General features: G+C 55.1%; 1 protein-coding gene across 2 annotated transcripts in view; it reads left to right on the forward strand.

The window, feature by feature from the left end:
• COL5A1 (collagen type V alpha 1 chain) overlaps positions 1 to 18,837 on the forward strand; it is a 210,226-nt gene that overhangs the window by 145,203 nt on the left and 46,186 nt on the right. For both annotated transcript variants that reach the window (XM_024251846.3, XM_024251845.3), the window contains exons 29-37: positions 847 to 900; positions 3,151 to 3,258; positions 4,158 to 4,211; positions 7,392 to 7,445; positions 13,437 to 13,481; positions 13,636 to 13,689; positions 14,756 to 14,800; positions 15,230 to 15,283; positions 16,783 to 16,836. In XM_024251846.3, coding sequence (XP_024107614.3) covers positions 847 to 900; positions 3,151 to 3,258; positions 4,158 to 4,211; positions 7,392 to 7,445; positions 13,437 to 13,481; positions 13,636 to 13,689; positions 14,756 to 14,800; positions 15,230 to 15,283; positions 16,783 to 16,836 — 522 coding nt within the window. The remainder of the gene's footprint in view (positions 1 to 846; positions 901 to 3,150; positions 3,259 to 4,157; positions 4,212 to 7,391; positions 7,446 to 13,436; positions 13,482 to 13,635; positions 13,690 to 14,755; positions 14,801 to 15,229; positions 15,284 to 16,782; positions 16,837 to 18,837) is intronic.

Genomic DNA, 18,837 nt, shown 5'->3' on the forward strand with positions numbered 1-18,837 from the left:
GAGGGCTGGATTCTCACTGCACAGAAAGCTGCCTCCCTTGCGTGTGCCCCCAGCCGGGCCTTGAATGTTTACGACCGGCTGAGTCCCCAGATCCTATCCTTTCACTCTTTTTGGATCACGATGTAGCCCCTGAATAATGAGAGAAAAAGCCCAGCCAAGGGCCCTGTCTCTGGGAGCCACCCGTGCCCTCTGCAGAAGGATCTGAGGGCTTTTGCCCTGTGGTTTCCGGCATGGGGAACGTCTAGACCGGGGACAAGAACGGACAGCAGGGGGCGCTGACCTGCGGCAGCCTCACTTGGGTCCCAGGTTCACCAGTAACCCCCGGGTGTGCGGGCCGCCGACTTCCCCCAGCCGCCCCCAGCAACACCCCTACCCTCCAGAAAGCACTGCCTGTTACTGCAGTGCCGGCAAGAGCAGGCGTTAGGGATTCTTTGCAGGGGCATTTTCATCCAGCTCCCCGTCCTCAATTGTCACCCCCTTTACCCGTCACTTCAGTGCTTCAGTGCTGATGGGACGCCACAAAGTGCACTGAGAAATGATGCTGGGAGCTCAGGGGCCTGGGCTTGCTGAGGCCTCACCATGCAGAACATTCAGATTCAAACTGGGCCTGCCCAAGAAGCAGAGACGCAGCTCTCTCCAGCTTCAGAACGTTACAGCTGGGAACGCAGCGCTCACGGGAATGCCATTCTCGAGGGATGGGCCCCAAGCCCACTCTGTGCAGGGCATGTGCTGCCCCCCAAGGGTGGGGGACCTGGTGCTGAGTGTGGTTGTTTGGAGCGGGGAAGGGACCGCCAGGGAGGCGGGTCCTCTTGCCTAGACTAAGGCACTCTCTTGTCCCATATTCAGGGTGAAGATGGCTTTCCTGGGTTTAAAGGAGACATGGGCATCAAGGGTGATCGGGTGAGCATCTCAGGTTTGGGATTTGGGCTGGGGAAAGGCTGGGTGGGCTTGGCCGTGTGGGAGGGGGTGGGGATGTTTGCCGCCACAGGGGCAGCTTCTCAGAATGGAGGTAACTGTCTGTAGAGATTCCTGGTGGGAAGGGGACAGTGGCCTGGAGCCCAGGGCCCGACTCTCTCCAGCTCCTCTTCACCTCCTCCTCCTCAGTTTGCCCCTTGGGGACTGGGAATAACCTGTGGTCGCCAGCTCCTCCACCCAGTGTCCCACACGGGGTCAATGGGGCTGGGTTCACTTCTGGCTGCACCTGTGGACTGCAGTTATTCACCTGACTCAAGAGTGATAAGCCGTGCCTGGGAAGAGAAAGGAGAGCAGCTATGGAAATGACCCAGCCTACCGAAGGAGCGCAGCTGCTGCCCAGGCCACAGGGCCGGCGCCCACAGGGCAGCACGCGACGTGGGTCTAGGATCTCTGTGAGCCTGGGGAGCGTCCTGGTCCCCAGACAGTTCTTCAGGGACCCTGGGACTCCCACACAGTCCTGTGGTCTGTGATTTTGGCTCAGGAGAAGCCGCAGCAACCTGGCTTGTTTTTAAATGAATAATTTAGCTCAGCTCCAGAGAAAGCTGGTGGGTGCTGGGAGGGACTGGGGCTTGCCGGCAACCACAGAAAGCGACGGGCTGCGCATTCCCGTAATTAAAGAAAAGGTGACGCAAAGGGCACGAAGGAAGGGTAGGGAGCTCTTAGAGAAGCCAGGGCGGCCAAAAAACTCTTGGAGGTTTCCCCAGTAACCTCTCAGTGAGCAGAAGCCCGGCAGAAGGAACCGAGATGCCTCGGCCTCCGGTGGGCACAGCCGTGGTGACAGCTGTGCACGCACCGGGACGGACATCTGTCGGCTGCAGCAGGGCTGTCACCCAGCTGCCGCAGTCGTCCCCCTGCAGTGCCGGCTCGCAGGTGGCTTTCCAGAACAGGAAAGCCCCACACACTTGGCACTTCGTCCCAACCTGGCAGGCAAAAGGCAGAGGCAATCTGCACCTCTGTGGGAAGGAAGGGGGAGGAAGGGGGGGATCTGTTTCGCAATGTTGTCCCAGTTAAGTTGCTGCTAAAGGCACCCATTCTAGAACTTGTTTCCTAGTGGAAGGCTCCTGAATCCCCACATCCCAGCGACCTCTCGGTTTGATGGTGAAAGTCCTTTTCTCCTCCTTTCTGATGCCTCTGTTCACACATGTGGCGTCCACATGACGAGGGTGCAGCTTCAGAAGAGATGACACACGTTCCTGTGCCAGGGCTCCGAGAGTGGAGCTCTTGTTGCCATGGGACAGGGGTGGGACCCATCCTGAGCCCAGGGAACAGGACCCCATATCCGGACCTCTTCAGAGAGCACAGCCTGGCGCTTTGCACCTTCTCAGTGCTCTGTAAATGTGTGCAGGATTATTTTGTTGAATGAGAGGAACGCCGCTTAGGGACAGAGAGTTCCTGACCTGATGACAGATTACAGCCTCAGAATTAGAGAGTTATTAATTTTTCTCTGTCTGAGCAATACACATTTCTGTTGTGGGCTTGCACCACTGCTTTACAGCTGCTCTTAGAGACAAATGATCAGAGGAGGATCCGTCCATTGCTGGACAAAGGGTGCCAGGAAGGGCATTTAGAGACGCTGCCGTGGCGCTACCATTGCCTGGGCAGCCTCCAGAGCCCTCTCCCCTGTCTGAGCCCCGAGCTCCCAATCTGTAACTTGAGGAAGTTGGACGAGGCGGAATTTAAGCCCGTCTGTTCCTGGGATGCCTCCTGGGGCTCTCCCGTGTGCTCGTTATGCCCAGGTAACTGCCCCATCCGGGGCTGGGGTCCACTTCCATACCTCCTGGGGTTTCAGAAGCAGCAGCAGCTCCCAGTCCTGCTCTATTTGGAGAAACAGCAATTCAGAGCTACTATTGTTAACCAAAGTTATTTTAGCCAAGAGGCACTCAATTTAGAGAAGGTAATTGGGAAGTAGGAGCGTGCAGCCTTGAGAAAATAAATAGCAGGCAACCTCGGTGCAGAGACCAGCTTCCGCAGAGCCCAGGAATTCGCGGCACAATGCGCTCGTTTTGTCAGTGGCTCCAGGAGCAGCTCCGCGGTCTGACTGAGGCCGAGCTGGTGGAGCAGCTCTGACCACAGGCTGCCTGTGACCCGTTCCCTTGCTCCTTGCTCTCAGAATGGTGGTGGAGAATAGTGTGTGTTTGTGTGTGGGGGTCTTCTCACCTCTTTTCTGGCTTGCAGGGGGAGATCGGCCCACCCGGTCCCAGGGGAGAAGATGGCCCTGAAGGCCCAAAGGGTCGCGGAGGTCCCAATGGTGATCCCGGTCCTCTGGGGCCCCCTGGGGAGAAGGTTTGTGATGTGGGACGTTCAGCCACTTTCTTGGGAGGGATCTGACAGGCCGTTCCCCATGGCCTCAGGCTCCCGTTGGCTGTGGCTGCCCTAGGCATGGGGTCGGGGTGATTCCTGGGCAGGCTCCTGTCTCCACCCTGGGCTCTCGCTGCTGCTCCTGTGAAGCTGTTGGTTGAATGATGACCCCTTCCTTGTCCCGGGTTCGCCCCTTCCCAGCCCTCCACCATCGCCTTGGAGGGCTCCTTCCTCCCGGTGGCTACAAAGCCTGCGTTCTGAGCCCCAACATTCCAGGACCCCTGTCCTTGTCACATTCCCGCCTCCACAGCTGGGTAATAACGGTGTCCCCACTATGGCCTGAAGGTGTGGCAGCCCGCCAGGAAGGAAGGCCGGGGTCCTCGGAGCAGGCTCTGGGCACGAAGCCATCCATAGGCCTGCAGTTTCCAGCTGCGGGAGGCTCCCGGGCCAGCCACACACCCTGGCTCCACCCTGTTTCCACCCTGGGCTCAGGCAGGAATGGTGCATGCAGTGGTCCAGACTTCCCGCCCCATCCTGCTACGTGGACCCATACAAAAGGGCTCAGAGGTGCCTCGGGATGAACACGCTGAGCTGGGGCATTTGCCTCTAATCGCTTTGCTCCACAGTGGCACGACCTCTCTTCCAGGGGCCTTCGCTTCTCCCTCAGTGCAGGGACCATCGGGTACCCGCTGGATTTCATGGGTGCTGGCAGTCACCCTCCACCCAGGGCAGGCAGGGCTTCTGCATGATGACGTGTGCCCCGGCCTCTGGAAACCACACGCTCCTCCAGGCCCCTGCCAGAATGCATGTCCTTTCTCCCTGCTCCAGGGAAACGGATGGAGCAATACCGTGCTGGCCATTAATGCAACTCTTTCTTCCCCCAGGGAAAACTCGGAGTCCCAGGGTTACCAGGGTATCCAGGAAGACAAGGACCAAAGGTAACTTCTGGCCGTGTTAGGTGTCCCGAGACAGGCGGAGGGATGTTCCACCAGGTCTCCCCACCCTGCATCCGGCCGTGTTACGTGTCCCGGCGCGGGCGGAGGGATGTTTCGGCGCAGGCAGAGGGACGTTCCACCGATAACTTCCGGCCGTGTTACGTGTCCCGGCGCGGGCGGAGGGATGTTCCGCCTGTAACTTCCGGCTGTGTTAGGTTTCCCGGCGCAGGCAGAGGGATGTTTCGGCGCAGGCAGAGGGACGTTCCACCGATAACTTCCAGCCGTGTTACGTGTCCCGGCGCGGGCGGAGGGATGTTCCGCCTGTAACTTCCGGCTGTGTTAGGTTTCCCGGCGCAGGCGGAGGGTTGTACCGCCAGGCCTCCTCACCTTGCATCCGGCCATGTTAGGTGTCCCAGGACAGGTGGAGGGATGCTCCACTGGCCGTCTCCACCCTGCACAGGTTCATCCACTCCCCGTCCTTGGGGGCGTGTGTGACACTGTGGCTCTCAGCCTCCACCGTGTTCACTGCCTTCTGCATTAATTTGCCGAGTTGAAAGGAGGCTCTTGGGCGATGAGTCTTCTGCCCCAGGCGGCACAGGCACCTGGGGTCCTTCTGGGGTCCTCCTGGAGTCCCCTGCAGTCTTCTGCACCTGTTGCTTGGCTGGTGGCCCTTGTCCCCCGGGTTGTCCATACCCAGAATCCGTGGGATGGTCGCCTTTCAGCTCCACCTCAGTGGCGATTTGAAGGCTATTTGCTCATAATGGAGTATAAAAGAAAAAGGAAACCTTTCTTATGTGAAATCATGTTCAGGTTTAAGTGAAACGGCTCCTTGAGGCTTTGGAAATCATTGAAAACGTTATTTTTTTTTTTTCAAATCTCACATTTTATTATTCATGGTTCTTCCTTAAAGAATAACCAGCTGCCTGCACTGGAGACATAATTAACAGCCGAAGCGGGGTCCCGTCTTTCTCAGATCTGCCTCTGCCCGAGGCACCTCCTTTTAGCCTCAGCACCTTTTCGGTCTCACTAGAGCAGTCTTGCTAACAGAAGGACGGGCGTGGTGGGCTAGGGCTGCCCTCCAGTTATTTCCATTCTCATTAAGGAAATGCTCCTATCTGTCCTTCCTGTGGAATGCGAAGCCCCCTGCTGTGTGTGTGTAGATGCACACTCCATATGCAGGAGAGGTAGCTTGCTGTGAAACAGGAATTTCATTTAGGATCTAACAGTGGCTCGTTGAACGTGGGTGTGATGTAGCTGCTGACCGCAGCATCGTCACTGAATGTGGTCAAAGGGGCTGATGGGCACTTTTCCTCTCTTTTAATATACATCCCTCTGGGGATGGAGAGAAGAGAAGTTTGGGAGAGATGGGTGGTCTAAATCAAGTCCAGGCAACTTTTTGGAAAGGAATGGTACGTGTGTCCTGGGCAGAGACTAGAAGTAGCCATTAGCGCAGTGACCCGGTTTCTGAACTGAGCCCTGTGTCACCTGCACTGAGGTTTCCTGGGTCCTGCCCCCTGCCTAGATTGGCAGGTGGGCGTATGAGTGGCTTGGCTGAACTCAGTCCCGTGTGAGAAATAACAAGGTTTGGACATGTGTGAGCTCTTCATGGATACAAGTGTGCATTCAGGGCAGGATTTTAAGCCAAATAGAGACCTCCCAAAGACAGTGGCCAGCGCCAACGCTGTGGGCAGCTGAGCGACCTCACTGCGGTGCTGCTTCCTGTGTGGGTGTTTGGATATTCACCAGGTCAGAGTCCCTAAATCCATCTCTGGTCTGTGTGCACCTTGCAGACTTCTAGAATTAAAGAGCTGGTAGGTGCTACAGTCAGTGCATAAATTTGCATTCATTCCCAACTCTGCAAGCTGCTGTGCTTTATTTAAAGGGATTGTGGGACGCCAACACAACGTGCACGAGGCACAGAAAATACAGTGTCACAGTGCAATGTTCATGTCTCACCTCAGTTCAGCTCAGCAGTGTGTGTCCCTTTCTCCCAAACACCAGCCACCCTCCTATGGACACGGGCGCGTGGGGGACGGTGGCAGGGGAGGGAGCATGATGAAACTCCATTTGGCTTTCTAGAGCTGAAGCCTGTGAAATGCTTAGGAAATATTTATTGAGTAGAGAGGATGGATAGAGGGATAGGTGGGTGGGTGAGTGGAGGGGTGTGGATAGGTAGGCAGATGGATGAATGGGTAGGTGTGTGGGTGTGGTGTGTAGGTAGATGGATAGACAGATAGGTGGGTTGGTGGGAAGAGAGGTGGATGAATGGATGGGTGGGCAGGTGGGTAGATACGTAGATGGATGGATGAGTGGGCAGGTAAGTAGACAGGTGGATGAGTGGAGGGGTGGGTTTATAGGTAGGCAAATCGATGAATGGGTAGGTAGGTAGGTAGACACATGGATAGACACATAGGTGGGCTGCTGGGCAAAGAGGTGGATGAATGGATGGGTGGGCAGGTAAGTAGACAGGTGGATGAATGGAGGGATAGGTGGATAGGTAGACAGGCAAATGGATGAATGGTTAGGTGGGTAGGTAGGCAGATAGATGTATACATAGGTAGGCCAGTGGGTGGATAGGTGGGTGAATGGATGGGTGGGCAGGTGGGTAGACAGTTGGGTGAATGGAGGGGTGGGTGGATAGGTAGGCAGATGGATGAATGGGTAGGTGGGTGGGTAGGTAGACAGATAGATGGATAGACAGATAGATGGATAGACAGGTGGGCCAATGGGTAAACAGGTGGATGAATGGGTAGGTGCGCAGATGGGTAAACAGGTGGATGGATGGGTGAGCAGATGAGTAGACAGGTGGATGGTGGATGGGTGGATAGACAGGTGGATGAATGGAGGCATGGGAGGATAGGTAGACAGGCACATGGATGAGTGGGTGGGTGGGTAGACAGGCAGATAGATGCATGGGTGGGTGGGTGGGTAGACATGTAGATGGATGAATGGGTAGGTGGGTAGACAGGCGGATGAGTGGGTGGGTGGGTAGACAGGTAGATGGATGAGTAGGTGGATAGGTGAGAAGGTAGGTAGACAGGTAGGTGGGTGGTTGGGTGGGTGGCCAGGTGGAGTCTGGGGCAGAGGCTGTGCACTGGCATGCAGGCGGTCCCCCAGGCGGCCCATGCAGCATGACTCATTCCTGGCCCAGCTCTTATGCCGCCTCCTTAAACTCTCTTTCAGGGCTCTATTGGATTCCCTGGATTTCCTGGCGCCAACGGAGAGAAGGGCGGCAGGGTAAGGACAGCCTGGCCCCTGGGCAGGCAGCTTGTTCGGCTGCCTCGGTGCATAGCAAGTTGGTTCTCCAGCCGATGGCCTGTTTATTTCTCACTCTTTTGCTTCTGAAACTGCTCTCCTGAATGGCTGGCCTTAAGTTCTTGAACTTTAGCACCAAGTGCTGGTGACACTCTCCAGACGTTGGGCTGGGAAGGTATGTGATAGGAAGGGGCAGAGGCAGGAAGGAAGTGTGTTGAGAAAATGGAGCTTTCTAATTGGCACCACAATCCAGAAGGCTCTTTCAGGTCATTCTGAAAATCAGATTCTTCTCTTCTACCCAAGTGGACTTTTCCTCCAAGCTAATTTTAAAAGGAAGGGGAAAAGGAGATTGTTTTTTCCTTTCAAAAATGTCCTGCTACTTACCGTCATCCAATTTTAAAGTCATTTAAATTAACATTAACTTGAACAGGGTTAGCAAGCTGCCATTGTCATAAACACCCACCAGGTTGCAGTGTGGTTCGAGTCCCCTTTGTCCTCACCCTCAACGAAGGAACAGGGGGCCGGGCTGAGGGAGCTGTGTTCTCCCCACACTTTCTGGAGCCCCCGCTGGCCCAGGCCTCCCTGCAGGAGCTGTCCTGGATGCTTATTAGTGAAATCACAGTGCCTGAGCATTGCCACTTGGGAAAACAGGAGAGAGATGGTCCTCAGGCCTTGGACTCTGAGCTGGCCTTGTCCACGGGGCGTATGGTGGGGACAGAGAAAGGCCAGTCTGTGGTGTACACGCAGGACAGCATCTGCAGAGCAGGCCTGGGGGACATGCTCCCCGAAAGATGGCAGAGCTCACACCTGCCTTGCAGCCCCAGCCATGATCCTGCAGCCCCGCCCAGCCCATCCTCCTATGCCCCATCCTGCTGTCCCAGGGCCGACAGAGCTACAGGGTTGCAGCTCCCTCTTGGACCTGTCCCTCCTGGCCAAAACCTTATGAGCAAACAAATGTGTTCTGCCAGATTCACAAAATAGGAAAAGGAAGTCTGTTCTGAGTGTAAGTTGGCAGCACAGACCCAAGAAGACTATTATCTCCATCTCCACCCCCCTCTGTCTCTGTCCTTTTACCCATCCATCCATCCACCCACCCATCCATCCATCCATCCACCCATCCACCAACCCATCCACCCACCCACCAACCCATCCACCCACCCACCAACCCATCCACCCATCCATCCATCCATCCATCCACCCACCCACCCACCCACCCAGCCATCCAGCCACCCAGCCACCCAGCCATCCAGCCACCCACCCATCCATCCAGCCACCCACCCATCCATCCACCCACCCACCCATCCACCCACCCACCAACCCATCCACCCACCCACCAACCCATCCACCCATCCATCCATCCATCCATCCACCCACCCACCCACCAACCCATCCACCCACCCACCAACCCATCCACCCATCCATCCATCCATCCATCCACCCACCCAGCCACCCAGCCATCCAGCCACCCACCCACCCAGCCATCCAGCCACCCACCCATCCAACCACCCACCCACCCACCCATCCACCCACCCACCCAGCCAGCCAGCCAGCCACCCACCCACCCACCCATCCATCCATCCATCTATCCATCCACCCACCCACCCATCCATCCATCCATCCACCCATCTATCCATCCATCCATCCATCCATCCATCCATCCATCCATCCATCTTCTATTATCTGTCTGTCTCTGTCAGTATCTATCCAACCCATCCACCTCTCCATCTGTCTCTATCCAGCTGTCATTCTTCCTCTGGAGAAGCCCTGGGTAGTGCCTTTGGGAATACACTGTCTTCTGAAATACTCTTAGGTACCACTGTGAGAAACATGGGGAATGTGAGGTACCCCGGTGGGCTGCTCCTGTGCTGGGGGACCTTTCACACTGCACTGCCGTGAGAGTGTCTGGGAGAGGATATGGCCTTCTGCAGCTGGTCATGGGATGTGACCGCAAGCCCTTTCCATGGAGGACCGTGTGGGACCAGGGACCTCGTGGAGCACCTGGAGCCCTTGCTCACTCCCATGCTCTTGACTGGAACTCTGCCCCTCATGCGTCTCAGCCTCCCCATCCCCAAGCCGAGGAGCTTAGATGGATGCTCCAGATGTCCAGGGCATCAGCACTGTGGGTCACCAGACACAACATAAACCTGACTCAAGCCCAGACCTGCCAGGCACCACGCGCCCCAGTCACACATAGGAGCCACTCACAGCCTTTCTGCAGCCTCTGGGTGTCTGGCCCTGCCCAGGGAGATTTTGTTCACTGCTGCACCTGGCTGGTGGCACAACCCACAACACAGACCTCAGGCCAAAAGGTCGAGGCTGTGTGCTTCCCCTTGAGCCGTGGTGGTGGTGGTTCATGCGTGTGAGATGGAACCCTGGCCTCCTTCACCTTTGCCATCACAGCCCTTCAGAGCCTCCCGTTCAGGACACTGAGCACAGCCTTTGCCCACATGAGCCTTCGGTGGCATCGTCACTGCAGAGTGAAGCCTACAGCACTGCCTGGCTTTCTGGACAGGGTTGATGCTTTGTGCCAAGTTCGGGGAAAGACGGAGAGTGTGGGTGCCCTCTGATCTAGTAGGTTGGGCTTCCTGAATGTCCACAGGAAGCTGGGGGCTGGGCTGTCCTTGCAAAGGGACCCTTCCTCTTTTGTTGACTGCAGAAGCCTCACTCAGGTTACCCAGAAGCCTCTGGGCACTGGCTTGCCTTCTGTGCCTCGGTGAACAGATGCTGCCTCCCAGGTTTCGCCCTTGGCCACACTTCATTTTGCCTTGGGCTTTCGACTTGGTAGTCTTGGGAGCAGTCCATTCACTTAAACAGCACATGAATCGCAAGTCCTTTCTAAGTGCTGGGTGCTCTGCTAGGCTCTGAGGATTCTGGTGGTCAAACCAGACATCCCTCTGGCATCGAGAGAGGAACACCACCTAGTGAGCAGCACTCAGGAGTGGTGGCTGTGACGATGAAGGACAAGGGTGAGTCAGAGAAAGGTCATAGGCACCAGAGTCTGACCCAGAAAGTCCAGGGAGGCCTCCTGGAGCAGTGACATTTTTGCTGAGCCCTGCAGGAGGGACAGAAGTAGATAGGTGAGGTATGGAAAGCAGGCAGAGCTGTGGGGTCAGGAGGTGAGGAGCCAGGGGCAGCACAGGGCCGAGCTCGGCAAGGGAGACGTGGGAGTGGGCTGTGGGCTGCAGAGCCTGCCGGGGCAGCCAGCTGCTTTGGGGGAAGCTCTTTATCCCAAGGCACTGGGACCCACTGAAGGTTTCAGCCAGGTGGAATGGCACTGAAGGTTGTTTGAAACAGCTCTGGTACCAGTGTGGGGCAGGAATGGGAAGGGGACCATTCCAAGCATTGAAGGGAAAGCCAGTGGGATGTCTGTGCTCATCCAGAGAGATCTTTTATTTATTTATTTATTTATTTATTTATTTGTTTATTTAGAGACAGAGTCTCGCTCTGTCACCCAGGCTGGAATGCAGTGGTGCGATCTCAGCTCACTGCAACCTCCACCTCCCAAGCTCAAGCGATTCTCCTGCCTCAGCCTCCTAAGTAGCTGAGATTACAGGTCGCCTGGCTAATTTTTGTATTTTTAGTAGAGACAAGGTTTCATCATGTTGACCGGGCCAGTTTCGAACTCCTGACCTCAAGTGATCTGCCTGCCTCAGCCTCCCAAAGTGCTGGGATTACAGGCTTGAACCACCGTGCCCGGCGCAGAGAGGTCTTTTAGAAGATCTTGGATATTCTGGCCAGATGGATGCTTCTAGGTGCTAGGATGCCAGGCCTGAGTGTCCGCATGCATGTGTGCATGTGTGTGTGCGTGTGTGTACATATGTGTGGGCGTGTGTGCATGTGTGTGTGTGTGCGTGTGTGCGCGTGTGTATGTGTGTCTGCCTTCCATATGAGGGCTGCCTGCCGTCTGTCTGCCTGGTCCTATCTTCTGCAGAGCTAGCGTTGGTTCTGTGGACCTTGACTATGGGCCAGACATGGAAATGGCAGGAACATAAGCTGCTGTGTCAAGCCAGCTGAAGCCAAAGGAAGAGGAGTGGGTGTGAGCAAAGTGTTGCTTTTCCCCTCAGGCCTCGGGCCAAGGAGGGATCCCAGGAGCCCCTTCTCGGGAAGGGGGAAGACCCGCTCTTCAGATGCACCTGCCCGCCAGTGGAAGGCCTCTCCTAGCTGTGTTTGGCTTCCCCAGTAGAAGGTCCCCTCTCAAGCTGTGTTTGGCTTCCCAGCACGGCCACTCCTTCCTAAGGGCGAGAAGACAGGTGCCCACAAGCAATTTGCCAGGGAGAAGGAAGGTTAAGGAGATTAGGGGGGACATTCTGTTCCACAGCTCCAGTCACAGGGACTCGAAATTCTTTGGCTTGAGTTAGTTTATAAAGAAAACAGATGAGCAAGATGCCTGCTGGGAGCCCCAGATGGTGTTGCGGCCGAGCTGGTATTTTGCTAACTGCCAGGGCCCCAGCGCCTGTGCCTCGGGCACAGTCAGTTTGGGTTGCAGTCATTTTTGTTACAGGATTAAACCTGTGGTCCAGGTCATAGTGGGACTGTTTTAGGGCGGAGGGTTTTCATTCTAGGGGAGGATGGGAATGAGTAAACCTGGAAGCCGGGGCTCATTCGCACCTAAATGCCAGGAGTCACCAGGTTGGCCATGGGCATCCTTGCCTGTAGAATGCCTATCACTGGAAGAAAGCAGATGTTTCGTTTATTTTCATATGCAAATATTTATTTGAAGGCAAAGGATATCACCATAGTAATTGAAGAACTGGAACCGGAGCGCATTGTTAAAAAGCCACATAATTAACTCATCATCATAGATGGTTTTATTAAATGCATTTCAAAATGGGAGACTCTAGGAAGCAGTTTTGACTGTGGCAGCAAATGAATGAAAGATAATGAGAGGAAACTTGTCAGGTGGCCTCCAGCCATGCAGCTCCACCTTGGGCGGAGCATCAGAAACCAGTCAAGTTCAGCCAGGCACCGTGGCTCACACCTGTAATCCCAGCACTTTGGGAGGCTGAGACGGGAGAATCACAAGTTCAAGAGATCGAGACTATCCTGGCCAACATGGTGAAACCCCTTCTCTACTAAAATTAGCTGGGCATGGTGGCACATGCCTTTAGTCCCAGCTACTCAGGAGGCTGAGGCAGGAGAATCGCTTGAACCTGAGAGGCGGAGGTTGCAATGAGCCAAGATCACGCCATTGCATTGATTCCAACCTGGTGGCAGAGCGAGACTCTGTCTAAAAAAAAAAAAAAAAGAAATCAGTCAAGTTCAGGAAGCTGAGTTGGGACATGGTGGGGATGTAGGGGCCCCTGCGCGTTCAGCCCATGGTTTCCGTGCGCTGTAGGTTAACTGCATCTTCCAGCTCTGACATCTTTGCACTGTGTTTGTTTTCTGTGGTTTGGAAAATGCAAAACCACAACAGAAAAAAGAGTATAAATTCTATTAGAGAAGAAGCCGATGACTCTTGGATATATGATTTATATATTAAATTGCAAGTTTGCGTGTCTGCAGAGCCTGTTAAAAATTTAATGGCTAATATTCTTAACTGTAGCAAAAGTAAATTATGTATGAAAGGGGTTGACTTTCTTCTCTTTTCTTGCAATAATGATTTCCCTCCCTGCTGAGGACAGAGAGAGAGAGATGAGGAGGAGGGGAAGGAGGGAGGAAGGAGGAGGAGGGATGTGGCGGTGCTCTCAGGAGAGAAACCAGATAATAGTATAAACATCTATCAGACTGCAGGAGGAAAATTGGATTTCAGCAGGACTTGTGCAGGAGTGCAAAGCTCTGTGTGTCGGGTGTGCGGTGAGCTTCTCGCCCTGATAAATCTCTTATTAAAACACGGAAAAGGTGGGTGGCAGGGAGGCCCAGGTTCCTCCTAGCCTGCTCTGAATTCACAGTCTCTCAATAACCCAGGAGAGAGCTGCCACCTGAGCAGGGCTGGGCATTTAGAGAGTGACTGACCAGCCCCTTCTCTGATTCTAGGGGACTCCTGGAAAGCCGGGACCGCGGGGGCAGCGAGGCCCAACGGTAACCACCCTTTCAGCTCGTGGGCATGTTTGGGAGACGGGAGCATGGTTGGGAGACGGGAGCATGGTTTAGGGAGCACGTGCCAGGGGCTGGGGGAAGGCGGTGTCTGTGAGTCGGGACTTGAGCTGACCTTCCTTCTCTCCCATCTGTCCAGGGTCCGAGGGGTGAAAGAGGCCCCCGGGGCATCACTGGGAAGCCTGGCCCCAAGGTATGTTTTTGGCCTCCTGGGTGGTGGGCGGCATGAACCCAAGTTGCAAGGCTACAGGGACATGGAGCATCTGAGGGTGTCTGTGACCTTTTTTATTAAAAAAAAAAAAAAAAAGGCAGGACATTTTCTTAGGTGTATTTAAGAAGAAGCTTGTCCCCTCCAGCAGCCTCTGGATGCCTTAGATCAGATTTAAGTAAGTGGCTGAGAACAATGGTCATGAGATGTGGCCGCAGCAGAGCAGGGACAGGGCCTCGCCCCAACACCTGGGACTCCAGAGACGGCAGCAGGGGGCCAGGCCCACCGCAGACTCACCCGCCCTGGTCCGGAGGCCCTATTTTCTCTCTTGAAAGGGGTTTGAGAGCTGCAGAGGCCTCTACTGGAACCTACAGAAAGTGCTTTCTGGCAGGGGAAGGCCCAGGCCAGCCTCGTGCACATTTTTCTCACTGAGGGGCATTGAAGCCACTCCTTGGGTGGAGAATCCGGACACAGACCCAGCAGGCGGGCTGTTCCTACCTGTCCAGGATGCCACTCCAGAGCGGGTTCCTGCTGGGATGAGTCTTCCAATGGCTGAGGGGCCGAGCTGGCCTGTCCCTCAGCTGACTGGAATGCACCCACAGGTTACCCTGAACTCCTCCAGGACAAGCTCTGTGGCACACGAGAAGTGCCCTTCTCGTGTGCCCCATGAGCTGACATGAGGCTCACCTATGAGAACTCAGAGCAGCAGCTGTTACGTGGGGGTGGCCCTAGAGCGGGTCCCTGCGTTCTGCCTCTGCATGACTTTTTCAGGTGCTCGAGGCTGGGGCACAGCCTTTGTCCCACTCAGGACACTGTTCTGGAAATGTCCAGCCCTGTAGACACTGGGCTGTCAGCTGCGTGCAGAGGCAGGGGGACAGGCAGGCTTTGGTAGCCACAGATCAGCGCCAATGCCTTACTGAGGGTCAGGGCCACCTTCAGGGGTGCACACAGGCAATATTTGACTCAGATGTTTTGATGACGTTATGGGCCAGAGTCTTTTCATCCGAATAATAACAATCATAAGCTATTCCCCCTCTCCTTCCCTCTCAAGGGCAACTCCGGAGGTGACGGCCCAGCTGGCCCTCCTGGTGAACGGGTAAGCAGCTGGAGCCTTTGGGAGTGTCTCCGAGGGCAGAGCCTGCCTTGAATGCCCCCTGCACTTTGTCCTGGGGTGGGCTGGGGCCAGGCAGGCACGCCTCAGACCCTGCTGAAGGGTAGGGTTTTCCTAAGATCCCAAGGGTGGGTCACACCCAGGGAGTGGATTTTTCCATAGGTCAGGGGCCTCGACCTCAGCCCTGGTCTTGGGGTTTGGGAGTGGCCGAGATGACAGGAAATGGGTCCTGGGCCCCATCCTGCCCCCGAGGGTGACGCAGGGTGAGGGAGGGGCTGGAATAATGGGGGAAAGACCATAGGCGCGGGAAGAAATGGCACCTGCGTTCAGAGAGCCACTAGCACAGGCACGTCAGCAGCAGGAGCTGCTCAGAAGAGACCTCTTGTCCTCAAACTGGCCTTTCTCTGTTCCCAGGGACCCAATGGACCCCAAGGACCCACGGGATTTCCTGGACCAAAGGGCCCCCCTGTAAGTAATGGCTTCCTTGCTGGGCCAGCACTGCCTGTCCCCTCTGACACCCACCTGTTTTCTCTGAGGTCTGCTCGGAGCTCCTCACAGTGGCCGGTGGGTGGAGGGAGGCCCGAGGTGAAATTCTGGTTGGTCAGATGAGGGGGAGACCCCCCCACCAAGGCTGCTGTGGGGCAGTCTGTGGCTGTGTCCCACTGCTGGGCCTGCCAGCGCTGGAGAGAGCTGCATACTGGGGTCCTCTTTCCTTTAGACTGAAGTGATTTTCTCTGAGTTCTGTGTTAGTGCCCTGGGGCCGCCATCACAAATGACCAGGAACTGGGTGTGACTTAGAACTTGGTGTGGTTCTTCTCTCACAGCCCTGGAGTCCAGAAGTTGGAGAGCAAAGTGTGGTCAGTCAGAGCTGGCACATTCTGGAAGCTCTAGGGGAGATGGGGTACCAGGCCTCTCCGGGGGGGCTGGTAGCTGCTGCTAGTCCTTGGCACCCAGTGGGCCTGTGCACACTCACCCTGGCTGCTGCCCCCATCTTCACGTGGACTTCCGTCTGTGTCTCTCTGTCTTCTAATCTCTTTCTTTTTTTTGTTTTTGGAGATGGAGTCTCTCTCTGTCACCCAGGCTGGAGTGCAGTGGCGCAATCTCGGTTCACTGTAAGCTCCACTTCCTGGGTTCAAGCCATTCTCCTGCCTCAGCCTCCTGAGGAGCTGGGATTACAGGCATGCACCACCACACCCAGCTAATTTTTGTATTTTTAGTAGAGCCAGGGTTTCACCATGCTGGCCAGGATGGTCTCGAACTCCTGACCTCAGGTGATGCGCCCGCCTTGGCCTCCCAAAGTGCTGGGGTTACAGGCGTGAGCCACCGTGCCCGGAGCCACTGTGCCCAGCCATCTCTTTCATTTTATAAGGACACCAGTCACTGGGCTGGGCCCACACCCATCTAAGTTGGCTTCATCCTAATTCAGTTACACTGGCAAAAACCCCATTTCCAAGTGAGGTTGCAGGCACAGGTTCTGGGGGTCAGAGCTTCCACATGTCTTTTTGGGGGACACACTTCGCCTTACGGCAGGTGTGATGTATCTCCTCCAGTATCGACAACCGTCTAGCAGTGGGATTATGACCCAGCCGGCATGGCGGGGCTAGTGGGAGGGGGTTGGACTTTGCAACTGGACAGGCTCGGGTCCTGGCGCCGCCTGTGCCACCTGCTGGCTGGACCTCGGGATACCGACTAGCCTCTTCTGCCTCGGTTTCTCCCTTGGGAGATGAGGGTGACAACAGCACGTCCTTTAGGGCAGTTGTGAGGATTTTGTAGGATGACGGGCAGGCGCCAAGGACAGCTTTAGATTTGTTGTCACTGTCCCCATGCCTACCGGGTGATTGCCCTTCTCAGAGGACGTGCAGGGGCAGCAGCCATGGAAATAACGGTCACTCCATGTGGCATTAAATCTTAAAGGTGGGTGCTTCTCAGACACGAATGAACCTCCTTTCCTTCGGTTTTTTCTTCAGGGTCCTCCAGGCAAGGATGGACTCCCAGGACACCCTGGACAGAGAGGCGAGACTGTGAGTATCGTAGGTGCTGGGGGACATGACTGGCTGGCTCTCTGACCACCCTGCATGTGGGCACAGCCCTCGCTGCCCAGCGCCATCTAGGACCCTCCCGGCCTGGGAGAGACAGGTTGGCCTCAGAAAGGCTCCTAAGGGCCGAGCCGGCTTCCGCTGACTCAGAGCCAGGCTGTGAGGCAGGGCCAGGGCAAAGCAGTCATGCAGGCCGGCAGCGCCTTGCGGCATCTGTGGGCAGAAGGCAGGTGCTGGCTTTGGGCTGGTTTTGGAAACTTTGGTGAGAGGCTGCATTTAAAGACACACAGATTATCCTGGGCAGACTGAAGCCTCGTGCATCCAGCCTTATTTTCCCTCTAGAATAATGCTGAGTGCCACCCAGCTTGAAGGATACGTCTTTTAATTGGGAAAGTGCTGGGAAAGGGTCTACATGTTACTCAGTGTCATTCAGTCATTTGATGCTGCAGTACTTCAAGAGGGCGGCTGTGGGCCACGCACCAACCCCACCCGCGTTTACCCAGGCCGTTCCAGCTCCAATCCAGGGGATCTGGAGGATGCCTGCGATGTCCCCTTTTACAGTAAAGAAAACAAGCGCCAGTCAGGTGGAAGTGGCCTCTAACTGGTCACTCCGCTGGGCACATGGTCTTTGTAGTCAGAGACGCCTCTTTGACCTTGCCCTTCACTTTAGAAATGCATATCACAGGCTACTTCATCTAGACCAGAAAAGACTCCAACGTTTTCAGTTGGGAGAAAAAGCCCTCATCAGAAATGGGATCATTTTCCTGGCCCCATCAGCCCTTCGAAATTTGGCCCAGCTCCCTAAAGGTGTGTTTCAGGAAAGGGTGCAGGCACGCCTGTAACCTGGCCCACACCTATAAGCTTGGGGCTCCAGGCTTTGAATATCTCGGGACGTGCAGTGTCGGGTGACTTCCTTGTCACCACGCTGTGTTCCTTCTCTGAGTGCCCACCTACTCTGTCCAGCTTAAAGGATGAATTGCACAGATGCCAACATTTCCCACAGAGGAGAGTGGGGGGCCAGGGTCACTGCAAGGGTCTCTGCAGCCAGGTTTCTAAGGGTCAAGGTCTCTCCAGGAGTCTCCCAGCAAAAGCAGGTCCCCTCGTGGAATGGGTCTGTGAGTGCCCTGTTGAATATATTCTCCATGCCTGCTTTGAAAAAATCCCCTTTGTCTCTCTTTGGTTCATTGTGATGAAATCTCTTTTAATTATACCTTCACTGGTGTTCTGCACGGCACATGCTGCCTGATAAATGGAGATTGCTTTGCTCTTTTGTTTATAGAGAAAAATTAAAACATTTCTTCTGAGCTTTGCATATTTTTCTCTAATGCCTTTTCAAGGAGACAAGACAGAAGGTTTTACATATTATGTGCTTTTCTCCCTCTGACTTATTCTGGATGGAGGCTGGTAAAAGAATTAAGCTGCTTGTCTCTGCTCAGAAAGTTGCACATGTACTTCCAGCTGCCTTCTGCCACCCCGGCCATCTCCCTAGACACAGGACGCTGGAGTGATGCCTGTGTCTCTGAGACCCACTTGGGACATAGCATCTCCTCCATGGGCTAGTCCAGGCAAGCCTTCCAGAAAGAGCTTCTCTGCAGTGTTGATTTCCTTCTTTGTTAAAAAAATGAAACACAAATGGTCATTATTTCTCCTAAATGTGAGCCAGAAACTTATTTCTCAGCAAAGGGCTGAGGTCATATTCCGTCCTCAACAGCCAGGGTGGTCGAGGGCCCCTGGGGGCCTTTTTTGTTTCGTGTTAACTTTGACATTAGCAAAACTTAACCAAGGCTCCTATCTCCCTTCAGGCTCTTGAGCTCTTCTCCCCAGGTCCACTGAGCAGGGCATGCCCTTGACACCTGTTCACCGCCCCTTACTTCTGACCCCATAAGTGCAACGTACATTAGAAATGATCATTCTAGCCCGCAACTGAGCTGGGCTTAAAGGAGCGAGCCCTCCTAGAGTTTGCAAAGAAGCTGAATCTGGGCTGGG

The sequence above is a fragment of the Pongo abelii genome, chromosome 13, assembly GCF_028885655.2.
Source record: "Pongo abelii isolate AG06213 chromosome 13, NHGRI_mPonAbe1-v2.0_pri, whole genome shotgun sequence".
Classification (NCBI taxonomy): Eukaryota; Metazoa; Chordata; class Mammalia; order Primates; family Hominidae; genus Pongo; species Pongo abelii.